The sequence below is a fragment of the Schistocerca piceifrons genome, chromosome 5 (genome assembly GCF_021461385.2).
Source record: "Schistocerca piceifrons isolate TAMUIC-IGC-003096 chromosome 5, iqSchPice1.1, whole genome shotgun sequence".
Lineage (NCBI taxonomy): Eukaryota > Metazoa > Arthropoda > Insecta > Orthoptera > Acrididae > Schistocerca > Schistocerca piceifrons.
This window is the reverse complement of record NC_060142.1, coordinates 261,375,653-261,397,159: the sequence shown is the minus strand read 5'-3', so window position 1 is coordinate 261,397,159 and position 21,507 is coordinate 261,375,653. Positions and strand designations below refer to the sequence as shown.

Below are 21,507 nucleotides of genomic sequence, written 5' to 3'. Positions count from 1 at the left end.
TCCGGAATCCCTGAACCATTACACCAACAACCTGACAACAGCTTTCGCATCCCGCAACTACCCTCTCGACCTGGTACAGAAGCAAATAACCACAGCCACTTCCTCATCCTCTCAAACCCAGAAACTCCCACAGAAGAACCACAAAAGTGCCCCACTTGTGACAGGATACTTTCCGGGACTGGATCAGACTCTGAATGTGGCTCTCCAGCAGGGATACGACTTCCTCAAATCCTGCCCTGAAATGAGATCCATCCTTCATGAAATCCTCCCCACTCCACCAAGAGTGTCTTTCCACCGTCCACCTAACCTTCGTAACCTCTTAGTTCATCCCTATGAAATCCCCAAACCTTCTTCTCTACCCTCTGGCTCCTACCCTTGTAACCGCCCCCGGTGTAAAACCTGTCCCATGCACCCTCCCACTACCACCTACTCCAGTCCTGTAACCCAGAAAGCGTACACGATCAGAGGCAGAGCCACGTGTGAAAGCACCCACGTGATTTACCAACTGACCTGCCTACACTGTGAAGCTTTCTATGTGGGAATGACCAGCAACAAACTGTCCATTCGCATGAATGGACTCAGGCAGACAGTGTTTGTTGGTAATGAGGATCACCCTGTGGCTAAACATGCCTTGGTGCACGGCCAGCACATCTTGGCACAGTGTTACACCGTCCGGGTTATCTGGATGCTTCCCACTAACACCAACCTGTCAGAACTCCGGAGATGGGAACTTGCCCTTCAGTATGTCCTCTCTTCTCGTTATCCGCCAGGCCTCAACTCCGCTAATTTCAAGTTGCCGCTGCTCATACCTCACCTGTCTTTCAACAACATCTTTGCCTCTGTACTTCCGCCTCGACAGACATCTCTGGCCAAACTCTTTGCCTTTACAAATGTCTGCTTGTGTCTGTGTATGTGCGGATGGATATGTGTGTGTGTGCGAGTGTATACCTGTCCTTTTTTCCCCCTAAGGTAAGTCTTTCCGCTTCCGGGATTGGAATGACTCCTTACCCTCTCCCTTAAAACCCACATCCTTTCGTCTTCCCCTCTCCTTCCCTCTTTCCTGATGAAGCAACCATTGGTTGCGAAAGCTAGAATTCTGTGTGTATGTATGTGTTTGTTTGTGTTTCTATCGACCTGCCAGCGCTTTCGTATGGTAGGTCACATCATCTTTGTTTTTAAATATATTTTTCCCGTGTGGAATGTTTCCCTCTATTATATTCATATCATTAATTTGAACCCAACAATCACGTTTGTTATTGTCACTGTTGCCTTTCGAAATCTTTTCTGTCGTCTTATTTTCTATTTCTGTTTTTGGCAGTAGGTTCCCTTTGTATTCACCTTCTCCTTTTTACCGTAATCTACTATACAATTTTATCCCACCTATATATACTAAATAATACGTAACCCACTTCCAAACCATAACCAAAAAAATTTTTTTCCGCTTTCAGCACTACCGCCACTATAAAATCCACCATTTCTAGTTCACAAACAGTTCCTTTCACGTATTAAACAACCATTTCGGCTAGTTCTAATAACTTTCGCTTTATTTCCATTTCCGTTTTTTCACACATCATTGATCATTTTTAGCCGCTTCCCACAGGTTTTAACGTCATTATTTCTTCGTCAGACAATTGGTAGCCTCATTCTCATAATCTGCCACCACAAAACCACTCCTTTTAATACATTTACACGTATTTTTTTCGAAATTTTCCCAAATTTCTCCCCCCTTTAACGTGTTTTGGCGGCAACACAACCACCTAACCTTTGTGCGCATCGTTGTTTACCAACCCAAGTTCACCACAGGATCAATACAGCCCAGCTTTAACCAACACTTTTTCGCCTTTTTTCACACCAGATCTCCAGTTGCTTTCTAGTTCACCTTTATCTCCCCCCAATATATATATATATATATATATATATATATATATATATATATCTAAAAAGAAAGATGATGAAACTTACCAAACAAAAGCGCTGGCAGGTCGATAGGCACACAAACAAACAAACACACACAAAACATACACACAAAATTCTAGCTTTCGCAACCAATGGTTGCCTCGTCAGGAAAGAGGGAAGGAGAAGGAAAGACAAAAGGATATGGGTTTTAAGGGAGAGGGTAAGGAGTCATTCCAATCCCGGGAGCGGAAAGACTTACCTTAGGGGGAAAAAAGGACAGGTATACACTCGCACACACACACATATCCATCCACACATACACAGACACAAGCAGACAAAAAAAAAAAAAAAAAAAAAAAAAAAAAAAAAAAAAAAAAAAAAAAAAAAAAAAAAAAAAAAATGTCTGCTTGTGTCTGTGTATGTGTGGATGGATATGTGTGTGTGTGCGAGTGTATACCTGTCCTTTTTTCCCCCTAAGGTAAGTCTTTCCGCTCCCGGGATTGGAATGACTCCTTACCCTCTCCCTTAAAACCCATATCCTTTTGTCTTTCCTTCTCCTTCCCTCTTTCCTGACGAGGCAACCATTGGTTGCGAAAGCTAGAATTTTGTGTGTATGTTTTGTGTGTGTTTGTTTGTTTGTTTGTGTGCCTATCGACCTGCCAGCGCTTTTGTTTGGTAAGTTTCATCATCTTTCTTTTTAGATATATTTTTCCCACGTGGAATGTTTCCCTCTATTATATATATATATATATATATATATATATATTTTTCATTTTCATTTCAGCCTCATGTTAGACTTTCCACCTTCTAATACCATGTCACCCTCACAACACCCCCACAACGACCCCATTAAGTTTTATTTACATTCCCTCCGCAAACATGCCTTCGCCCTGGCCAGATTACCCTCCCATATTTTATTTTCTCAGGCTTGTCTGACATTTGGCGTTACCCCCAAAGGCCTCACACTTAAAGTTCCCATCTCTGGCTGCAACCCTTCTTTCCATCAGTGGTGGTGGTGGTTAGTGTCTAACATCCCGTCGACAACGAGGTCATTAGAGACGGAGCGCAAGCTCGGGTTAGGGAAGGATTGGGAAGGAAATTGGCTGTGCCCTTTCAAAGGAACCATCCCGGCATTTGCCTGAAACGATTTAGGGAAATCACGGAAAACCTAAATAAGGATGGCTGGAGACAGGATTGAACCGTCGTCCTCCCGAATGCGAGTCCAGTGTGTCTTTCCATCAGTCCCTATACCAGTTCCAAACTGAACAATCCATTGCCCTCACCCACCTAATCCTTCACCTACACATCAACTCAGCCAATGAACACACCCGTCAACTCCTATCGTTAATAAAAGTCCTCAATCTTTCCTCTCCCGCATCCACACCGGCTGTTCAGAGCATCCTCCTACAGGCCAACCACAAATTAGAACAGCATGAGACCCTCCACCTCAAAAAATTATCCAATCTCCTGGTTTCCCACCTCCGGAAAGGCAACTCAATTACCCTTCACAACCTATCCAGCAAACCTCAACCTCCTCTCAATGCGCACAAACCCAGTCTCTTCCATCTACTCAATCTCCCTCTTCCAGCTCCACTCCCTCCAAAACCTCAAAATTCCAATCAACGCAATCTGGAACCACAACACCCCAATTCAGTAGTTAACCTTTCCTCCAAACCTCTCTCCCAATCCGAAACCTCTGTCCTAGCCAAAGGCCTCACCTTCAGTCCCACTCCCAGATTCAACCAAACAGCCCTCGTCAAAGATTTACTGTCCTACACTCGTACTCTCTGCTGGAAATATCACTTAGCCATGAAGAAAAATGATCCTAATCCTACTCCTAATGATCCAACTCCCCAAGACACTATCCAAATTGAACCCTGCCTGGAACAGTCCCATCCTCCGTCACAGCGGGACCCACCTCCTCTTCCTCAAAATCACCCTCTCCAAACCTTCCAGGAATTTCTGACTTGCAGCCTTGCTTCTCAATCTTTCCTAAAAAACCTTAATCCTACTCCCAACATCAACACTGCTGAAGCCCGGGCTATCCGTGATCTGAAGGCTGACCGATCCATCGTCATTCTTCCGGCGGACAAGGGTTCCACGACCGTGGTACTTCATCGTCGGGAGTATCTGGCTGAGGGACTGCGTCAGCTTTCAGACAACACCACATACAAAGTTTGCCAAGGTAATCCCATTCCTGATGTCCAGGCGGAGCTTCAAGGAATCCTCAGAACCTTAGGCCCCCTACAAAACCTTTCACCTGACTCCATCAACCTCCTGACCCCAACGACACCCTGCACCCCTACCATCTACCTTGTTGATAAAATTCACAAACCCAATCATCCCGGCCGCCCCATTGTAGCTGGTTACCAAGCCCCCACAGAACGTACCTTCAACCCATTACATGCAGTCTCCCATCCTTCATCAAAGACACCAACCACTTTCTCGAATGCCTGGAATCCTTACCCAATCTATTACCCCCGGAAACCATCATTGTAACCATTGATGCCACTTCCTTATATACAAATATTCTGCACGTCCAGGGCCTCACTGTGATGGAGCACTTCCTTTCATGCCGATCACCTGCCACCCTACCTAAAACCTCTTTCCTCATTACCTTAGCCAGCTTCATCCTGACCCACAACTTCTTCACTTTTGAAGGCCAGACATACCAACAATTAAAGGGAACAGCCATGGGTACCAGGATGGCCCCCTCGTACACCAACCTATTCATGGGTCGCTTAGAGGAAGCCTTCTTGGTTACCCAGGCCTGCCAACCCAAAGTTTGGTACAGATTTATTGATGACATATTCATGATCTGGCCTCTCGGTGAAGAAGAACTCCAGAATTTCCTCTCCAACCTCAACTCCTTTGGTTCCATCAGATTCACCTGGTCCTACTCCAAATCCCATGCCACTTTCCTTGACGTTGGCCTCCATCTGTCCAATGGCCAGCTTCACACGTCCATCCACATCAAACCCACCAACAAGCAACAGTACCTCCATTATGACAGCTGCCATCCATTCCACATCAAACGGTCCCTTCCCTACAGCCTAGGTCTTCGTGGCAAATGAATCTGCTCCAGTCCGGAATCCCTGAACTATTACACCAACAACCTGAAAACAGCTTTCAGGTCCTGCAACTACCCTCCCGACCTGGTAAAGAAGCAAATAACCAGAGCCACTTCCTCATCCCCTCAAACCCAGAACCTCCCACAGAAGAACCACAAAAGTGCCCCACTTGTGACAGGATACTTTCCGGGACTGGATCAGACTCTGAATGTGGCTCTCCAGCAGGGATATGACTTCCCCAAATCCTGCCCTGAAATGAGATCCATCCTTCATGAAATCCTCCCCACTCCACCAAGAGCATCTTTCCGCCATCCACCTAACCTTCGTAACCTCTTAGTTCATCCCTATGAAATCCCCAAACCACCTTCCTTACCCTCTGGCTCCTACCCTTGTAACTGCCCCCGGTGTAAAACCTGTCAAATGCACCCTCCCACCACCACCTACTCCAGTCCTGTAACCCGGAAGGTGTACACGATCAAAGGCAGAGCCACGGGTGAAAGCAGCCACGTGATTTACCAACTGACCTGCCTACACTGTGAAGCTTTCTATGTGGGAATGACCAGCAACAAACTGTCCATTCGCATGAATGGACACAGGCAGACAGTGTTTGTTGGTAATGAGGACCACGCTGTGGCTAAACATGCCTTGGTGCACGGCCAGCACATCTTGGCACAGTGTTCACCGTCCGGGTTATCTGGATGCTTCCCACTAACACCAACCTGTCAGAACTCCGGAGATGGGAACTTGCCCTTCAGTATATCCTCTGTTCTCGTTATCCGCCAGGCCTCAACCTCCGCTAATTTCAAGTTGCCGCCGGTCATACCTCACCTGTCTTTCAACAACATCTTTGCCTCTATACTTCCGCCTTGACAGACATCTCTGGCCAAACTCTTTGCCTTTACAAATGTCTGCTTGTGTCTGTGTATGTGCGGATGGATATGTGTGTGTGTGCGAGTGTATACCCGTACTTTTTTCCCCTAAGGTAAGTCTTTCCGCTCCCGGATTGGAATGACTCCTTACCCTCTCCCTTAAAACCCACATCCTTCCGTCTTTCCCTCTCCTTCCCTCTTTCCTGACGAAGCAACCATTGGTCGCAAAAGCTAGAATTCTGTTTGTATGTATGTGTTTGTTTGTGTTTCCATCGACCTGCCAGCGCTTTCGTATGGTAAGTCGCATCATCTTTGTTTTTATATATATTTTTCCCATGTGGAATGTTTCCCTCTATTATATTCATATCATTAATTTGAACCCAACAATCACGTTTGTTATTGTCACTGTTGCATTTCGAAATCTTTTCTGTCGTCTTATTTTCTATTTCTGTTTTTGGCAGTAGGTTCACTTTGTATTCACCTTCTCCTTTTTACCATAATCTACTATACAATTTTATCCCGCCTATATATACTCAATAATACGTAACCCACTTCCAAACCATAACCAAAAAAATTTTTTTCCACTTTCAACACTACCGCCACTATAAAATCCACCGTTTCTAGTTCACAAACAGTTCCTTTCACGTATTAAACAACCATTTCGGCTAGTTCTAATAACTTTCGCTTTATTTCCATTTCCGTTTTTTCACACATCATTGATCATTTTTAGCCGCTTCCCACAGGTTTTAACGTCATTATTTCTTTGTCAGACAATTGTTAGCCTCATTCTCATAATCTGCCACCACAAAAGCACTCCTTTTAATACATTTACACGTATTTTTTTCGAAATTTTCCCGAATTTCTCCCCCCTTTAACGTGTTTTGGCGGCAACACAACCACCTAACCTTTGTGCGCATCGTTGTTTACCAACCCAAGTTCACCACAGGATCAATACAGCCCAGCTTTAACCAACACTTTTTCGCCTTTTTTCACACCAGATCTCCAGTTGCTTTCTAGTTCACCTTTATCTCCCCCCAATATATATATATATATATATATATATATATATATATATATATATATATATATACACACACTCCTGGAAATTGAAATAAGAACACCGTGAATTCATTGTCCCAGGAAGGGGAAACTTTATTGACACATTCCCGGGGTCAGACACATCACATGATCACACTGACAGAACCACAGGCACATAGACACAGGCAACAGAGCATGCACAATGTCGGCACTAGTACAGTGTATATCCACCTTTCGCAGCAATGCAGGCTGCTATTCTCCCATGGAGACGATCGTAGAGATGCTGGATGTAGTCCTGTGGAACGGCTTGCCATGCCATTTCCACCTGGCGCCTCAGTTGGACCAGCCTTTGTGCTGGACGTGCAGACCGCGTGAGACGACGCTTCATCCAGTCCCAAACATGCTCAATGGGGGACAGATCCGGAGATCTTGCTGGCCAGGGTAGTTGACTTACACCTTCTAGAGCACGTTGGGTGGCACGGGATACATGCGGACGTGCATTGTCCTGTTGGAACAGCAAGTTCCCTTGCCGGTCTAGGAATGGTAGAATGATGGGTTCGATGACGGTTTGGATGTACCGTGCACTATTCAGTGTCCCCTCGACGATCACCAGTGGTGTACGGCCAGTGAAGGAGATCGCTCCCCACACCATGATGCCGGGTGTTGGCCCTGTGTGCCTCGGTCGTATGCAGTCCTGATTGTGGCGCTCACCTGCACGGCGCCAAACACGCATACGACCATCATTGGCACCAAGGCAGAAGGGACTCTCATCGCTGAAGACGACACGTCTCCATTCGTCCCTCCATTCACGCCTGTCGCGACACCACTGGAGGCGGGCTGCACGATATTGGGGCATGAGCAGAAGACGGCCTAACGGTGTGCGGGACCGTAGCCCAGCTTCATGGAGACGGTTGCGAATGGTCCTTGCCGATACCCCAGGAGCAACAGTGTCCCTAATTTGCTGGGAAGTGGCGGTGTGGTCCCCTACGGCACTGCGTAGGATCCTACGGTCTTGGCGTGCATCCGTGCGTCGCTGCGGTCCGGTCCCAGGTCGACGGGCACGTGCACCTTCCGCCGACCACTGGCGACAACATCGATGTACTGTGGAGACCTCACGCCCCACGTGTTGAGCAATTCGGCGGTACGTCCACCCGGCCTCCCGCATGCCCACTATACGCCCTCGCTCAAAGTCTGTCAACTGCACATACGGTTCACGTCCACGCTGTCGCGGCATGCTACCAGTGTTAAAGACTGCGATGGAGCTCCGTATGCCACGGCAAACTGGCTGACACTGACGGCGGCGGTGCACAAATGCTGCGCAGCTAGCGCCATTCAACGGCCAACACCGCGGTTCCTGGTGTGTGTCCGCTGTGCCGTGCGTGTGATCATTGCTTGTACAGCCCTCTCGCAGTGTCCGGAGCAAGAATGGTGGGTCTGACACACCGGTGTCAATGTGTTCATTTTTCCATTTCCAGGAGTGTATTTCATTTTCATTTCAGCCTCATGTTAGACTTTTCACCTTCTAATACCATGTCACCCTCACAACACCCCCACAACGTCCACATTAAGTTTTATTTACATTCCCTTCGCAAACATGCCTTCGCCCTGGCCAGATTACCCTCCCATATTTTATTTTCTCAGGCTTGTCTGACATTTGGCGTTACCCCCAAAGGCCTCACACTTAAAGTTCCCATCTCTGGCTGCAACCCTTCTTTCCATCAGTCCCTATACCAGTTCCAAACTGAACAATCCATTGCCCTCACCCACCTAATCCTTCACCTACACATCAACTCAGCCAATGAACACACCCGTCAACTCCTATCGTTAATAAAAGTCCTCAATCTTTCCTCTCCCGCATCCACACTGGCTGTTCAGAACATCCTCCTACAGGCCAACCGCAAAATAGAACAGCATGCCACCATCCACCTCAAAAAATTATCCAATCTCCTGGTTTCCCACCTCCGGAAAGGCAACTCACTCACCCTTCACAACCTTTCCAGCAAACCTCAACCTCCTCTCATTGCACACAAACCCAGTCTCTCCGATCTACTCAATCTCCCTCTTCCAGCTCCACTCCCTCCAAAACCTCAAAATTCCAATCAACGCAATCTGGAACCACAACACCCCAATTCAGTAGTTAACCTTTCCTCCAAACCTCTCTCCCAATCCGAAACCTTTGTCCTAGCCAAAGGCCTCACCTTCAGTCCCACTCCCAGATTCAACCAAACAGTCCTCGTCAAAGATTTACTGTCCTACACTCATACTCTCTGCTGGAAATATCACTTTGCCTCGAAGAAAAATTATCCTAATCCTACTGCTAATGATCCAACTCCCCAAGACACTATCCAAATTGAACCCTGCCTGGAACAGTTCCATCCTCCGTCACAGCGGGACCCATCTCCTCTTCCTCAAAATCACCCTCTCCAAACCTTCCAGGAATCTCTGACTTCCAGCCTTGCTTCTCAATCCTTCTTAAAAAACCTTAATCCTACTCCCAACATCACCACTGCTGAAGCCCAAGCTATCCGTGATCTGAAGGCTGACCGATCCATCGTCATTCTTCCGGCGGACAAGGGTTCCACGACCGTGGTACTTCATCGTCGGGTGTATGTGGCTGAGGGACTGCGTCAGCTTTCAGACAACACCACATACAAAGTTTGCCAAGGTAATCCCATTTCTGATGTCCAGGCGGAGCTTCAAGGAATCCTCAGAACCTTAGGCCCCCTACAAATCCTTTCACCTGACTCCATCAACCTCCTGACCCCAACGACACCCCGAACCCCTACCTTCTACCTTGTTCCTAAAATTCACAAACCCAATCATCCCGGCCGCCCCATTGTAGCTGGTTACCAAGCCCCCACAGAACGTATCTCTGCCTACGTAGATCAACACCTTCAACCCATTACATGCAGTCTCCCATCCTTCATCAAAGACACCAACCACTTTCTCGAATGCCTGGAATCCTTACCCAATCTATTACCCCCAGAAACCATCCTTGTAACCATTGATGCCACTTCCTTATACACAAATATTCTGCACGTCCAGGGCCTCACTGCGATGGAGCACTTCCTTTCATGCCGATCACCTGCCACCCTACCTAAAACCTCTATCCTCATTACCTTAGCCAGCTTCATCCTGATCCACAACTTCTTCACTTTTGAAGGCCAGACATACCAACAATTAAAGGGAACAGCCATGGGTACCAGGATGGCCCCCTCGTATGCCAACCTATTCATGGGTCGCTTAGAGGAAGCCTTCTTGGTTACCCAGGCCTGCCAACCCAAAGTTTGGTACAGATTTATTGATGACATCTTCATGATCTGGCCTCACAGTGAAGAAGAACTCCAGAAATTCCTCTCCAACCTCAACTCCTTTGGTTCCATCAGATTCACCTGGTCCTACTCCAAATCCCATGCCACTTTCCTTGACGTTGGCCTCCATCTGTCCAATGGCCAGCTTCACACGTCCATCCACATCAAACCCACCAACAAGCAACAGTACCTCCATTATGACAGCTGCCATCCATTCCACATCAAACGGTCCCTTCCCTACAGCCTAGGTCTTCGTGGCAAATGAATCTGCTCCAGTCCGGAATCCCTGAACCATTGCACCAACAACCTGAAAACAGCTTTCAGGTCCTGCAACTACTCTCCCGACCTGGTACAGAAGCAAATAACCAGAGCCACTTCCTCATCCCCTCAAACCCAGAACCTCCCACAGAAGAACCACAAAAGTGCCCCACTTGTGACAGGATACTTTCCGGGACTGGATCAGACTCTGAATGTGGCTCTCCAGCAGGGATACGACTTCCCCAAATCCTGCCCTGAAATGAGATCCATCCTTCATGAAATCCTCCCCACTCCACCAAGAGTGTCTTTCCGCCATCCACCTAACCTTCGTAACCTCTTAGTTCATCCCTATGAAATCCCCAAACCACCTTCCTTACCCTCTGGCTCCTACCCTTGTAACTGCCCCCGGTGTAAAACCTGTCCAATGCACCCTCCCACCACCACCTACTCCAGTCCTGTAACCCGGAAGGTGTACACGATCAAAGGCAGAGCCACGGGTGAAAGCAGCCACGTGATTTACCAACTGACCTGCCTACACTGTGAAGCTTTCTATGTGGGAATGACCAGCAACAAACTGTCCATTCGCATGAATGGACACAGGCAGACAGTGTTTGTTGGTAATGAGGATCACGCTGTGGCTAAACATGCCTTGGTGCACGGCCAGCACATCTTGGCACAGTGTTACACCGTCCGGGTTATCTGGATACTTCCCACTAACACCAACCTGTCAGAACTCCGGAGATGGGAACTTGCCCTTCAGTATATCCTCTCTTCTCGTTATCTGCCAGCCCTCAACCTCCGCTAATTTCAAGTTGCCGCCGCTCGTACCTCACCTGTCTTTCAACAACATCTTTGCCTCTGTACTTCTGCCTCGACAGACATCTCTGGCCAAACTCTTTGCCTTTACAAATGTCTGCTTGTGTCTGTGTATGTGCGGATGGATATGTGAGTGTGTGTGAGTGTATACCTGTCCTTTTTTCCCCCTAAGGTAAGTCTTTCCGCTCCCGGGATTGGAATGTCTCCTTACCCTCTCCCATAAAACCCACATCCTTTCGTCTTTCCCTCTCCTTCCCTCTTTCCTGACGAAGCAACCATTGGTTGCGAAAGCTAGAATTCTGTGTGTATGTATGTGTTTGTTTGTGTTTCTATCGAGCCGCCAGTGCTTTAGTAAGGTAAGTCACATCATCTTTGTTTTTAAATATATTTTTCCCGCGTGGAATGTTTCACAAAGATGATATGACTTTCCAAAAGAAAGCGTTGGCACGTCGATAGACGCACAAATATACACACAAAATTCTATCTTTCGCACCCAACGGTTGCCTCATCAGGAAAGAGGGAAAGACGAAAGGATGTGGGTTTTAAAGGAGAGGGTAAGGAGTCATTCCAATCCCGGGAGCGGAAAGACTTACCTTAGGGGGAAAAAAGGACGGATATACACTCCCACACACACACACATATCCATCCACACAAATACAGACACAAGCAGACATATTAAAAGGCAAATAGTTCGGACAGAGATGTCAGTCGAGACAGAAGTGCAGAGGCAAAGAGGTTGCTGAATGACAGGTGAGGTATGAGTGGCGGCAACTTGAAATTAGCGGAGGTTGAGGCCTGGTGGATAACGGGAAGAGAGGATATATTGAAGAGCAAGTTCCCATCTCTGGAGTTCGGATAGGTTGGTGTTAGTGGGAAGTATCCAGATAACCCGGATGGTGTAACACTGTGCCAAGATGTGCTGGCCGTGCACCAAGCCATGTTTAGCCACAGGGTGAACCTCATTACCAACAAACACTGTCAGCCTGTGTCCATTCATGCGAATGTCCAGTTTGTTGCTGGTCATTCCCACATAGAAAGCTTCACAGCTTGGCAGGTCAGTTGGTAAATCACGTGGGTGCTTTCACACGTGGCTCTGCCTTTGATCGTGTACACATTCCTGGTTACAGGACTGGAGTAGGTGGTGGTGGGAGGGTGCATGGGACAGGTTTTACACCGGGGGCAGTTACAAGGGTAGGAGCCGGAGGGTAGGGAAGAAGGTTTGGGGATTTCATAGGGATGAACTAAGAGGTTACGAAGGTTAGGTGGACGGCAGAAAGACACTCTTGGTGGAGTGGGGAAGATTTCATGATGGATGGATCTCATTTCAGGGCAGGATTTGAGGAAGTCGTATCCCTGCTGGAGAGCCACATTCAGAGTCTGATCCAGTCCCGGAAAGTATCCTGTCACAAGTGGGGCACTTTTGTGGTTCTTCTGTGGGAGTTTCTGGGTTTGAGGGGATGAGGAAGTGGCTGTGGTTATTTGCTTCTCTACCAGGTCAGGAGGGTAGTTGCAGGATGCGAAAGCTGTTGTCAGGTTTTTCGTGTAATGGTTCAGGGCTTCCGGACTGGAGCAGATTCAGTTGCCATGAAGACCTAGGCTGTAGGGAAGGGACTGTTTGATGTGGAATGGGTGGCAGCTGTCATAATGGAGGTACTGTTGCTTGTTGGTGGGTTTGATGTGGACGGACGTGTGAAGCTGGCCATCGGACAGGTGGAGGTCAACGTCAAGGAAAGTGGCATGGGATGTGGAGTAGGACCAAGTGAATCTGATGGAACCAAAGGAATTGAGGTTGGAGAGGAATTTCTGGAGTTCTTCTTCACTGTGAGTCCAGATCATGAAGATGTCATCAATAAATCTGTACCAAACTTTGGGTTGGCAGGCCTGGGTAACCAAGAAGGCTTCCTCTAAGTGACCCATGAATAGGTTGGCGTACGAGGGGGCTATCCAGGTACCCATGGCTGTTCCCTTTAATTGTTGGTATGTCTGGCCTTCAAAAGTGAAGAAGTTGTGGATCAGGATGAAGCTGGCTAAGGTGGTGAGGATAGAGGTTTTAGGTAGGGTGGCAAGTGATCGGCGTTAAAGGAAATACTCCATCGCAGCGAGGCCCTGGACGTGCGGAATATTTGTGTATATGGAAGCGGCATCAATGGTTACAAGGATGGTTTCCGGGGGTAATAGATCGGGTAAGGATTCCAGGCATTCGAGAAAGTGGTTGGTGTCTTTGATGAAGGATGGGAGACTGCATGTAATGGGTTGAAGGTTTTGATCTACGTAGGCAGAGATACGTTCTGTGGGGGCTTGGTAACCAGTTACAATGGGGCGGCCGGGAAGATCGGGTTTGTGAATTTTAGGAAGAAGGTAGAAGGTAGGGGTGCGGGGTGTCGTTGGGGTCAGGAGGTTGATGGAGTCAGGTGAAAGGTTTTGTAGGGGGCCTAAGGTTCTGAGGATTCCTTGAAGCTCCGCCTGGACATCAGGAATGGGATTACCTTGGCAAACTTTGTATGTGGTGTTGTCTGAAAGCTGACGCAGTCCCTCAGCCACATACGCCCGACGATCAAGTACCACGGTCGTGGAACCCTTGTTCACCGGAAGAATGACGATGGATCGGTCAGCCTTCAGATCATGGATAGCTTGGGCTTCAGCAGTGGTGATGTTGGGAGTAGGATTAAGGTTTTTTAAGAAGGGTTGAGATGCGAGGCTGCAAGTCAGAAATTCCTGGAAGGTTTTGGAGAGGGTGATTTTGAGGAAGAGGAGGTGGGTCCCGCTGTGACGGAGGATGGAACTGTTCCAGGCAGGGTTCAATTTGGATGGTGTCTTGGGGAGTTGGATCATTAGGAGTAGGATTAGGATAATTTTTCTTCGAGGCAAAGTGATATTTCCAGCAGAGAGTACGAGTGTAGGACAGTAAATCTTTGACGAGGGCTGTTTGGTTGAATCTGGGAGTGGGGCTGAAGGTGAGGCCTTTGGCTAGGACAAAGGTTTCGGATTGGGAGAGAGGTTTGGAGGAAAGGTTAACTACTGAATTAGGGTGTTGTGGTTCCAGATGGTGTTGATTGGAATTTTGAGGTTTTGGAGGGAGTGGAGCTGGAAGTGGGAGATTGAGTAGATGGGAGAGATTGGGTTTGTGTGCAATGAGAGGAGGTTGAGGTTTGCTGGAAAGGTTGTGAAGGGTGAGTGAGTTGCCTTTGCGGAGGTGGGAAACCAGGAGATTGGATAGTTTTTTGAGGTGGAGGGTGGCATGCTGTTCTAATTTACGATTGGCCTGTAGGAGGATGCTCTGAACAGCCGGTGTGGATGTGGGAGAGGAAAGATTAAGGACTTTTGTTAAGTATAGGAGTTGACGGGTGTGTTCATTGGCTGAGTTGATGTGTAGGTGAAGGATTAGGTGGGTGAGGGCAATGGATTGTTCAGTTTGGAACTGGTATAGGGACTGATGGAAAGAAGGGTTGCAGCCAGAGATGGGAACTTTAAGTGTGAGGTCTTTGGGGGTAATGCCAAATGTCAGACAAGCCAGAGAAAATAGAATATGGGAGCGTAATCTGGCTAGGGCGAAGGCATGTTTGCGGAGGGAATGTAAATAAAACTTAATGTGGTCGTTGTGGGGGTGTTGTGAGGGTGACATGGTATTAGAAGATGGAAAGTGTAACATGAGGAAATGGAAATGAAAATAAAAATATATGGGGAGGGATAAAGGTGGACTGGAAAGTAACAGGAGATCTGGTGTGAAAAAAGGCGAAAAAGTGTTGGTTACAGCCGGGCTATGTTGGACTTGGGTTGGTAGACAATGATGTGCACAAAGGTTAGGTGGTTGTGTTGCCCCCAAAACACGTTAGAGGACGGAGAAATTCGGAAAAATTTCGAAAAAACTGCGTGTAATATATTAAAAGGAGTGGTTTTGTGGTGGCAGATTATGAAAATGAGGCTAACAATTGTCTGACGAAGAAGTAATGACGTTAAAACCCGTGGGAAGCGGCTAAAGATTATCAGTGATGTGGGAAAAACGGAAATGGAAATAAAGCGAAAGTTATTAGAACTAGCCGAAATGGTTGTTTAAAAGGTGAAAGGAACTGTTTGTGAACTAGAAACGGTGGATTTTATAGCGGCGGTAGTGTTGAAAGCGCCAAAAAAATATTTCTGGTTATGGTTTGGAAGTGGGTTACGTATTATTGAGTATACATAGGCGGGATAAAATTGTATAGCAGATTACGGTAAAAAGGAGAAGGTGAATACAAAGTGAAACTACTGGCAAGAACAGAAAGAGAAAATAAGACGACAGAAAAGATTTCGAAATTGTCTGTTTGTGTTTCTATCGACCTGCCAGCACTTTTGTATGGTAAGTCACATCATCTTTGTTTATATATATATATATATATATATATATATATATATATATATATATATATATATTTATATATACACACTCCTGGAAATGGAAAAAAGAACACATTGACACCGGTGTGTCAGACCCACCATACTTGCTCCGGACACTGCGAGAGGGCTGTACAAGCAATGATCACACGCACGGCACAGCGGACACACCAGGAACCGCGGTGTTGGCCGGCGAATGGCGCTAGCTGCGCAGCATTTGTGCACCGCCGCCATCAGTGTCAGCCAGTTTGCCGTGGCATACGGAGCTCCATCGCAGTCTTTAACACTGGTAGCATGCCGCGACAACGTGGACGTGAACCGTATGTGCAGTTGACGGACTTTGAGCGAGGGCGTATAATGGGCATGCGGGAGGCCGGGTGGACGTACCGCCGAATTGCTCAACACGTGGGGCGTGAGGTCTCCACAGTACATCGATGTTGTCGCCAGTGGTCGGCGGAAGGTGCACGTGCCCGTCGACCTGGGACCGGACCGCAGCGACGCACGGATGCACGCCAAGACCGTAGGATCCTACGCAGTGCCGTAGGGGACCGCACCGCCACTTCCCAGCAAATTAGGGACACTGTTGCTCCTGGGATATCGGCGAGGACCATTCGCAACCATCTCCATGAAGCTGGGCTACGGTTCCGCACACCGTTAGGCCGTCTTCCGCTCACGCCCCAACATCGTGCAGCCCGCCTCCAGTGGTGTCGCGACAGGCGTGAATGGAGGGACGAATGGAGACGTGTCGTCTTCAGCGATGAGAGTCGCTTCTGCCTTGGTGCCAATGATGGTCGTATGCGTGTTTGGCGCCGTGCAGGTGAACGCCACTATCAGGACTGCATACGACCGAGGCACACAGGGCCAACACCCGGCATCATGGTGTGGGGAGCGATCTCCTACACTGGCCGTACACCACTGGTGATCGTCGAGGGGACACTGAATAGTGCACGGTACATCCAAACCGTCATCGAACCCATCGTTCTACCATTCCTAGACCGGCAAGGGAACTTGCTGTTCCAACAGGACAATGCACGTCCGCATGTATCCCGTGCCACCCAACGTGCTCTAGAAGGTGTAAGTCAACTACCCTGGCCAGCAAGATCTCCGGATCTGTCCCCCATTGAGCATGTTTGGGACTGGATGAAGCGTCATCTCACGCGGTCTGCACGTCCAGCACGAACGCTGGTCCAACTGAGGCGCCAGGTGGAAATGGCATGGCAAGCCGTTCCACAGGACTACATCCAGCATCTCTACGATCGTCTCCATGGGAGAATAGCAGCCTGCATTGCTGCGAAAGGTGGATATACACTGTACTAGTGCCGACATTGTGCATGCTCTGTTGCCTGTGTCTATGTGCCTGTGGTTCTGTCAGTGTGATTATGTGATGTATCTGACCCCAGGAATGTGTCAATAAAGTTTCCCCTTCCTGGGACAATGAATTCACGGTGTTCTTATTTCAATTTCCAGGAGTGTATATATATATAAACACAGATGATGTGACTTACCGAACGAAAGTGCTGGCAGGTCGTTAGACACACAAACATACACACATATATATATAGTTATAATAGAGGGAAACATTCCACGTAGGAAAAATATATCTAAAAACAAAGATGATGTGACTTACCAAATGAAAGTGCTGGCAGGCCGACAGACACACAAACAAACACAAACATACACCCAAAATCAGGCTTTCGCAACAAACTGTTGCCTCATCAGGAAAGAGGGAAGGAGAGGGAAAGACGAAAGGATGTGGGTTTTAAGGGAGAGGGTAGCGGAAAGACTCACCTTAGGGGGAAAAAAGGACAGGTATACACTCGCGCACACACACACACACACACACACACACACACACACACACACACACACATATCCATCTACACATTGGTAGGGTCAAGTGAATTTCTTAGTTGTGCCCAGTTTTGTAGTGGTTTGTTGTAACATCACATTATCTCCTACTTGCTGTAGCAGCATTCAGACATTCTTTCAACTACAGCTTCTGTGTTGTGGCAGCATTGTTCTATTGAAACCTCTTCCAAATAAACTTTAATCATTTAGCTAACATAGTATGATGAAATCACATATGTCAAAAGATGATCTCAGTCTGAGTGCGAGCTGTTCACATAATACAACATCATTTTGACTACTGTTTTATGTTCCCGTCCAGCACTACTATTACTCTTAGAGTGAAACAGCATAGTTTTCCATATCTTTGTTCCAAGTACTGAACATACCTGTAGCATCAGACAGGAAATAAAGTTTGTTCCTTATTCTCTTATAATGGCCTCTGAACTCCCAAGTGGCTGTACTATTGAGTGGTGAATGCTTTTGCAACAGTCTCAGTGGTCATGTTTTCAATTTGTATCATAATAAAATCATGAGAGAAATAATCATTGATAGACAAATTATATCTATTATTTTGGGCTGTGACGGGAAACAGTACCATGATATTGAGTTCCACAATTTCTGAAATTTACTACTGATTCAAGTACAATTTGAAAAGCTATATTTGGTCTTTATCCTTTCATGCTTTTCTTGCAAGGTAGATAAATTTGAATATAAAATTCTATATCTTTCTTTTGCTGTGGCTACCAATAATGGCATGCATGCACACTTGCTTGTTGCTTTTTTCCATTATTACATGCCTCTATGCAATCACATCATTGTTGCACTATGTGGTTGTAGATAGCCTTTGGTACTACTGATCATTCTCTGATGGGTGCTTTCTTATATAAATGTCATCTCTTGCAATAAAATCCATTAAAATCACTAATTTCTTACACTCATAACTGGATTTTTGTGCCTTTTTTAATTCCTCACTAAAGATGTTGTCAACTTGCAGCATCCTGTTTCATCCCACATCCTTGCAAGCTTGTTAATTCTTGCAACAGTTCCGTTTCTTTTATTTATTATATGCTTCTTATTTAATCTGATCCTTGTCCACATTCTTTTTCCTTCTCTACAATCAGTTTTTGCCATCTCCTTCTCTGTCAGCTATTACATGTGACATTACTTATATCTGGATTCATTCTATCTGCTGTATCAGCTTTCCCTTACTCTTATTGTTCTATAATGTCTCCTAGTATTTTTTCATCTTTTACCTGTCCTGACATTCCACCCTCCTCATCATCACCTGTCTTACCACTAATGGCAATAATGCTGGTACTCCAAAAGTGTTTGTGAGTGGCTGTGTATTTAAATCTTCTTGTTTCATTCGGAATTAGACTTAAATAGCTTAGCAGAATTTGTTTCTAGTTTATATTTCTTAAATGTTTCTACTACTCTAAATGATTGATTGGGAAATCTTTAAAGTGTGAGTTTGCATTGTTGTCTAATGATCACTGACATATTTTACTTTTTTTCAGGTATCTGCACTTTCAGAAACACAAGCAACTGAAGTGAGAGATGCTTTTGTTAAAGGAATTTATGGTCGTGTTTTCATCTATATTGTGAACAAAATCAACAACACTGTAAATAAACAGGATATACCAACAAAAAATTCAATTGGTGTCCTTGATATTTTTGGTTTTGAGAATTTTAAGTCAAATAGGTAAGAATATCTGTATTTGATGTAATTATATAGGAGTTTTAGATCTAATGCACATACCTGTACAACTTATTTACAACTTATACAAAACAGACTCATGTTTCAAAGTTTTACTCCTTCAAAGAAATCACCTGCATTGTGTATGACCAATTGCCAGTGATGTAGAAGTCATAGGACACCCTTAGCACTGCCAGTTGTGTTGATAGTTTGATTGGAGCAGTCTGTTGCCTGATGAATCTCTCCAACACTTCTGAAGTGAATGCTGTGGAGTGCTTTCTTTAATTTAGTAATCAAGTTGAAGTCACTAGACCTTAAGTCTGGGTAGGGTGGTAGGTGGTACGGCACATCTCAGCCCCATTGAGAACAGCCAGCCACAACTTGCACCATACATGCCTAAGCATTGTCCTGCAAAATGATGGGTAGGTCCTGCAGAATGTGTTGCCACTTCTTACTTGAGCTGTTCATTTTTGGAACACAGCTGTGACTAGTTTATTGAAAGAAGTAGCAACTCTTCTTGTAGGATCCACCCATGATTTTAAAGGACAATGTTCAGGTGCGTATGCCACAAGTTGTGAAATGCTGTACCTCTCACTATACTCCCCAGACTTAAGCCCTTGTGACTTCAACTTGATTCCTAAATTGAAGAAACCTCTTCATGACTTTCACTTTAGAACTGTTGCAGAGTTCTGTCAGGCAATAGACCACTCCACTTGAACTATCAACATAATTTGTAGCTAATCCATTTTACCTGCTTTGTTGATCTCTGTAGCTGACACTTCTTCTCTTGATCATTGTAACAGACTGAAAACTGTCAGTGATAAAAAGGATAGTTCCAGTGATGTATGTCGTACAATATGTAATGTTAGAAATCCATCTCATTTTCTTTCACTAGTGACATATTTGTGCACAATGGTCAGTTCAAGTTTCACAATTCTCTGTTGTATGCAGGTAAGAGAAAAGTATATACTGCACTTTGTTACTGTTCTTGATATCAATGTTTTGTGCAGTAAACATATTCTTGCTCAAATAAAAGGACAGTCATCTTAAATATCCAAGCACAGTGACAGTGTTGAGTGGCAAAATGTGAAAACTATTGGCACTAATTAACCCTGTTTCTACTGGTCTGATTAGGTGAAGCTTCCTGTACAGGTCAATATAGTTATTGCATCTGCAGTTTCTTGTTACAGCATCTTTCAGCATACATGTTATGCATTTTGTATTTGAAGATGGTTTCTGACACAATGAAGTTACGTGGTTGCTTGTCAGTTGCAGACAGGCGATTTTGGAGGAGGGGTAGCTATTTAAAGACAGTGGTTTCTGAAACTACTTAATGTTTTGAAAATCAGATGGATTAGATTTTGCTATTTAGTGTGGATCATAAGATTTTACTGTTACCTAGTTTAAGAAAAATGTTGAATGTTAGTAAATTATAAAAGTATGTGGAACATAGGAAAAATGTTGAATGTTAGTAAATTATAAAAGTATGTGGAACATTGTTAAGCTACCGAGTTATAAATCCCATACTCACAAGTATGGCTTTCATCTTGAAAACAATATTTTATAATTACAAATTATCCAGAATTTTAGTTAATGTCTTAATTAATTAGTAAGATGCTTCACCCGATAAAAAAAAATACAGTAAGAAAAGTACAGTGTTGAAATTAAGTATCTTGTAAGCATTAAGGCAATCAAAATTATGAGGTTCTGAACTTTCAGTATCACTTACCTTGGAAGATTATTAGTTACAAATAATTTGAAGTGTATTATCTAGTTTTGAATGAATATTAACAGCCCATTGTATTCTGTCTATTAGCTCAAAGTGTTTCCTCATTACTTACTATAGCTGAAATTTCAAGTAGCCATAACTTTTAATAAACTGAGCTTCTAGTGAAACTAATTGTATCATCTGAATCAGGTCGATAAATATAACCAACTGAACTATAGATTTAAATGGAATTTTGCATAAATAACAATCTGACTCATTTAGATACATTTTACATATTGCTTGTGCAGGTGCATTAGATATAGCATGAAAAAGTGAGACAAAAATTTGGTTATTCATGGTTGTAGGAAGGACTTCCACATCACTGGTATAGGTTTATACACAGTGCTGGTGACTACTTTGAAGGACAGTAGAACTTTGAAACAAGTATCTATTTTGTATAAATTGTAAATAAGTAGTTGCCACTATTAAAGTTCCAACCCTCAAATATATGTCTAGGCTTTAATAATATTTTTCATTTGAAGAATACACCCATAATACTTTTTTTAGCAACTCCATTTGTTTTGAACAATTGACCACTCAGAATTTTTCTTCTTAGTAAGATATGTGG

At 45.3% G+C, this 21,507-nt stretch overlaps 1 protein-coding gene across 1 annotated transcript in view; it reads left to right on the top strand.

Moving 5' to 3' along the window:
- Nucleotides 1–21,507, top strand: part of LOC124798932 (myosin-VIIa-like) — a 393,313-nt gene that overhangs the window by 51,099 nt on the left and 320,707 nt on the right. The window contains exon 10 of the mRNA XM_047262466.1: nucleotides 18,993–19,177. Coding sequence (XP_047118422.1) covers nucleotides 18,993–19,177 — 185 coding nt within the window. The remainder of the gene's footprint in view (nucleotides 1–18,992; nucleotides 19,178–21,507) is intronic.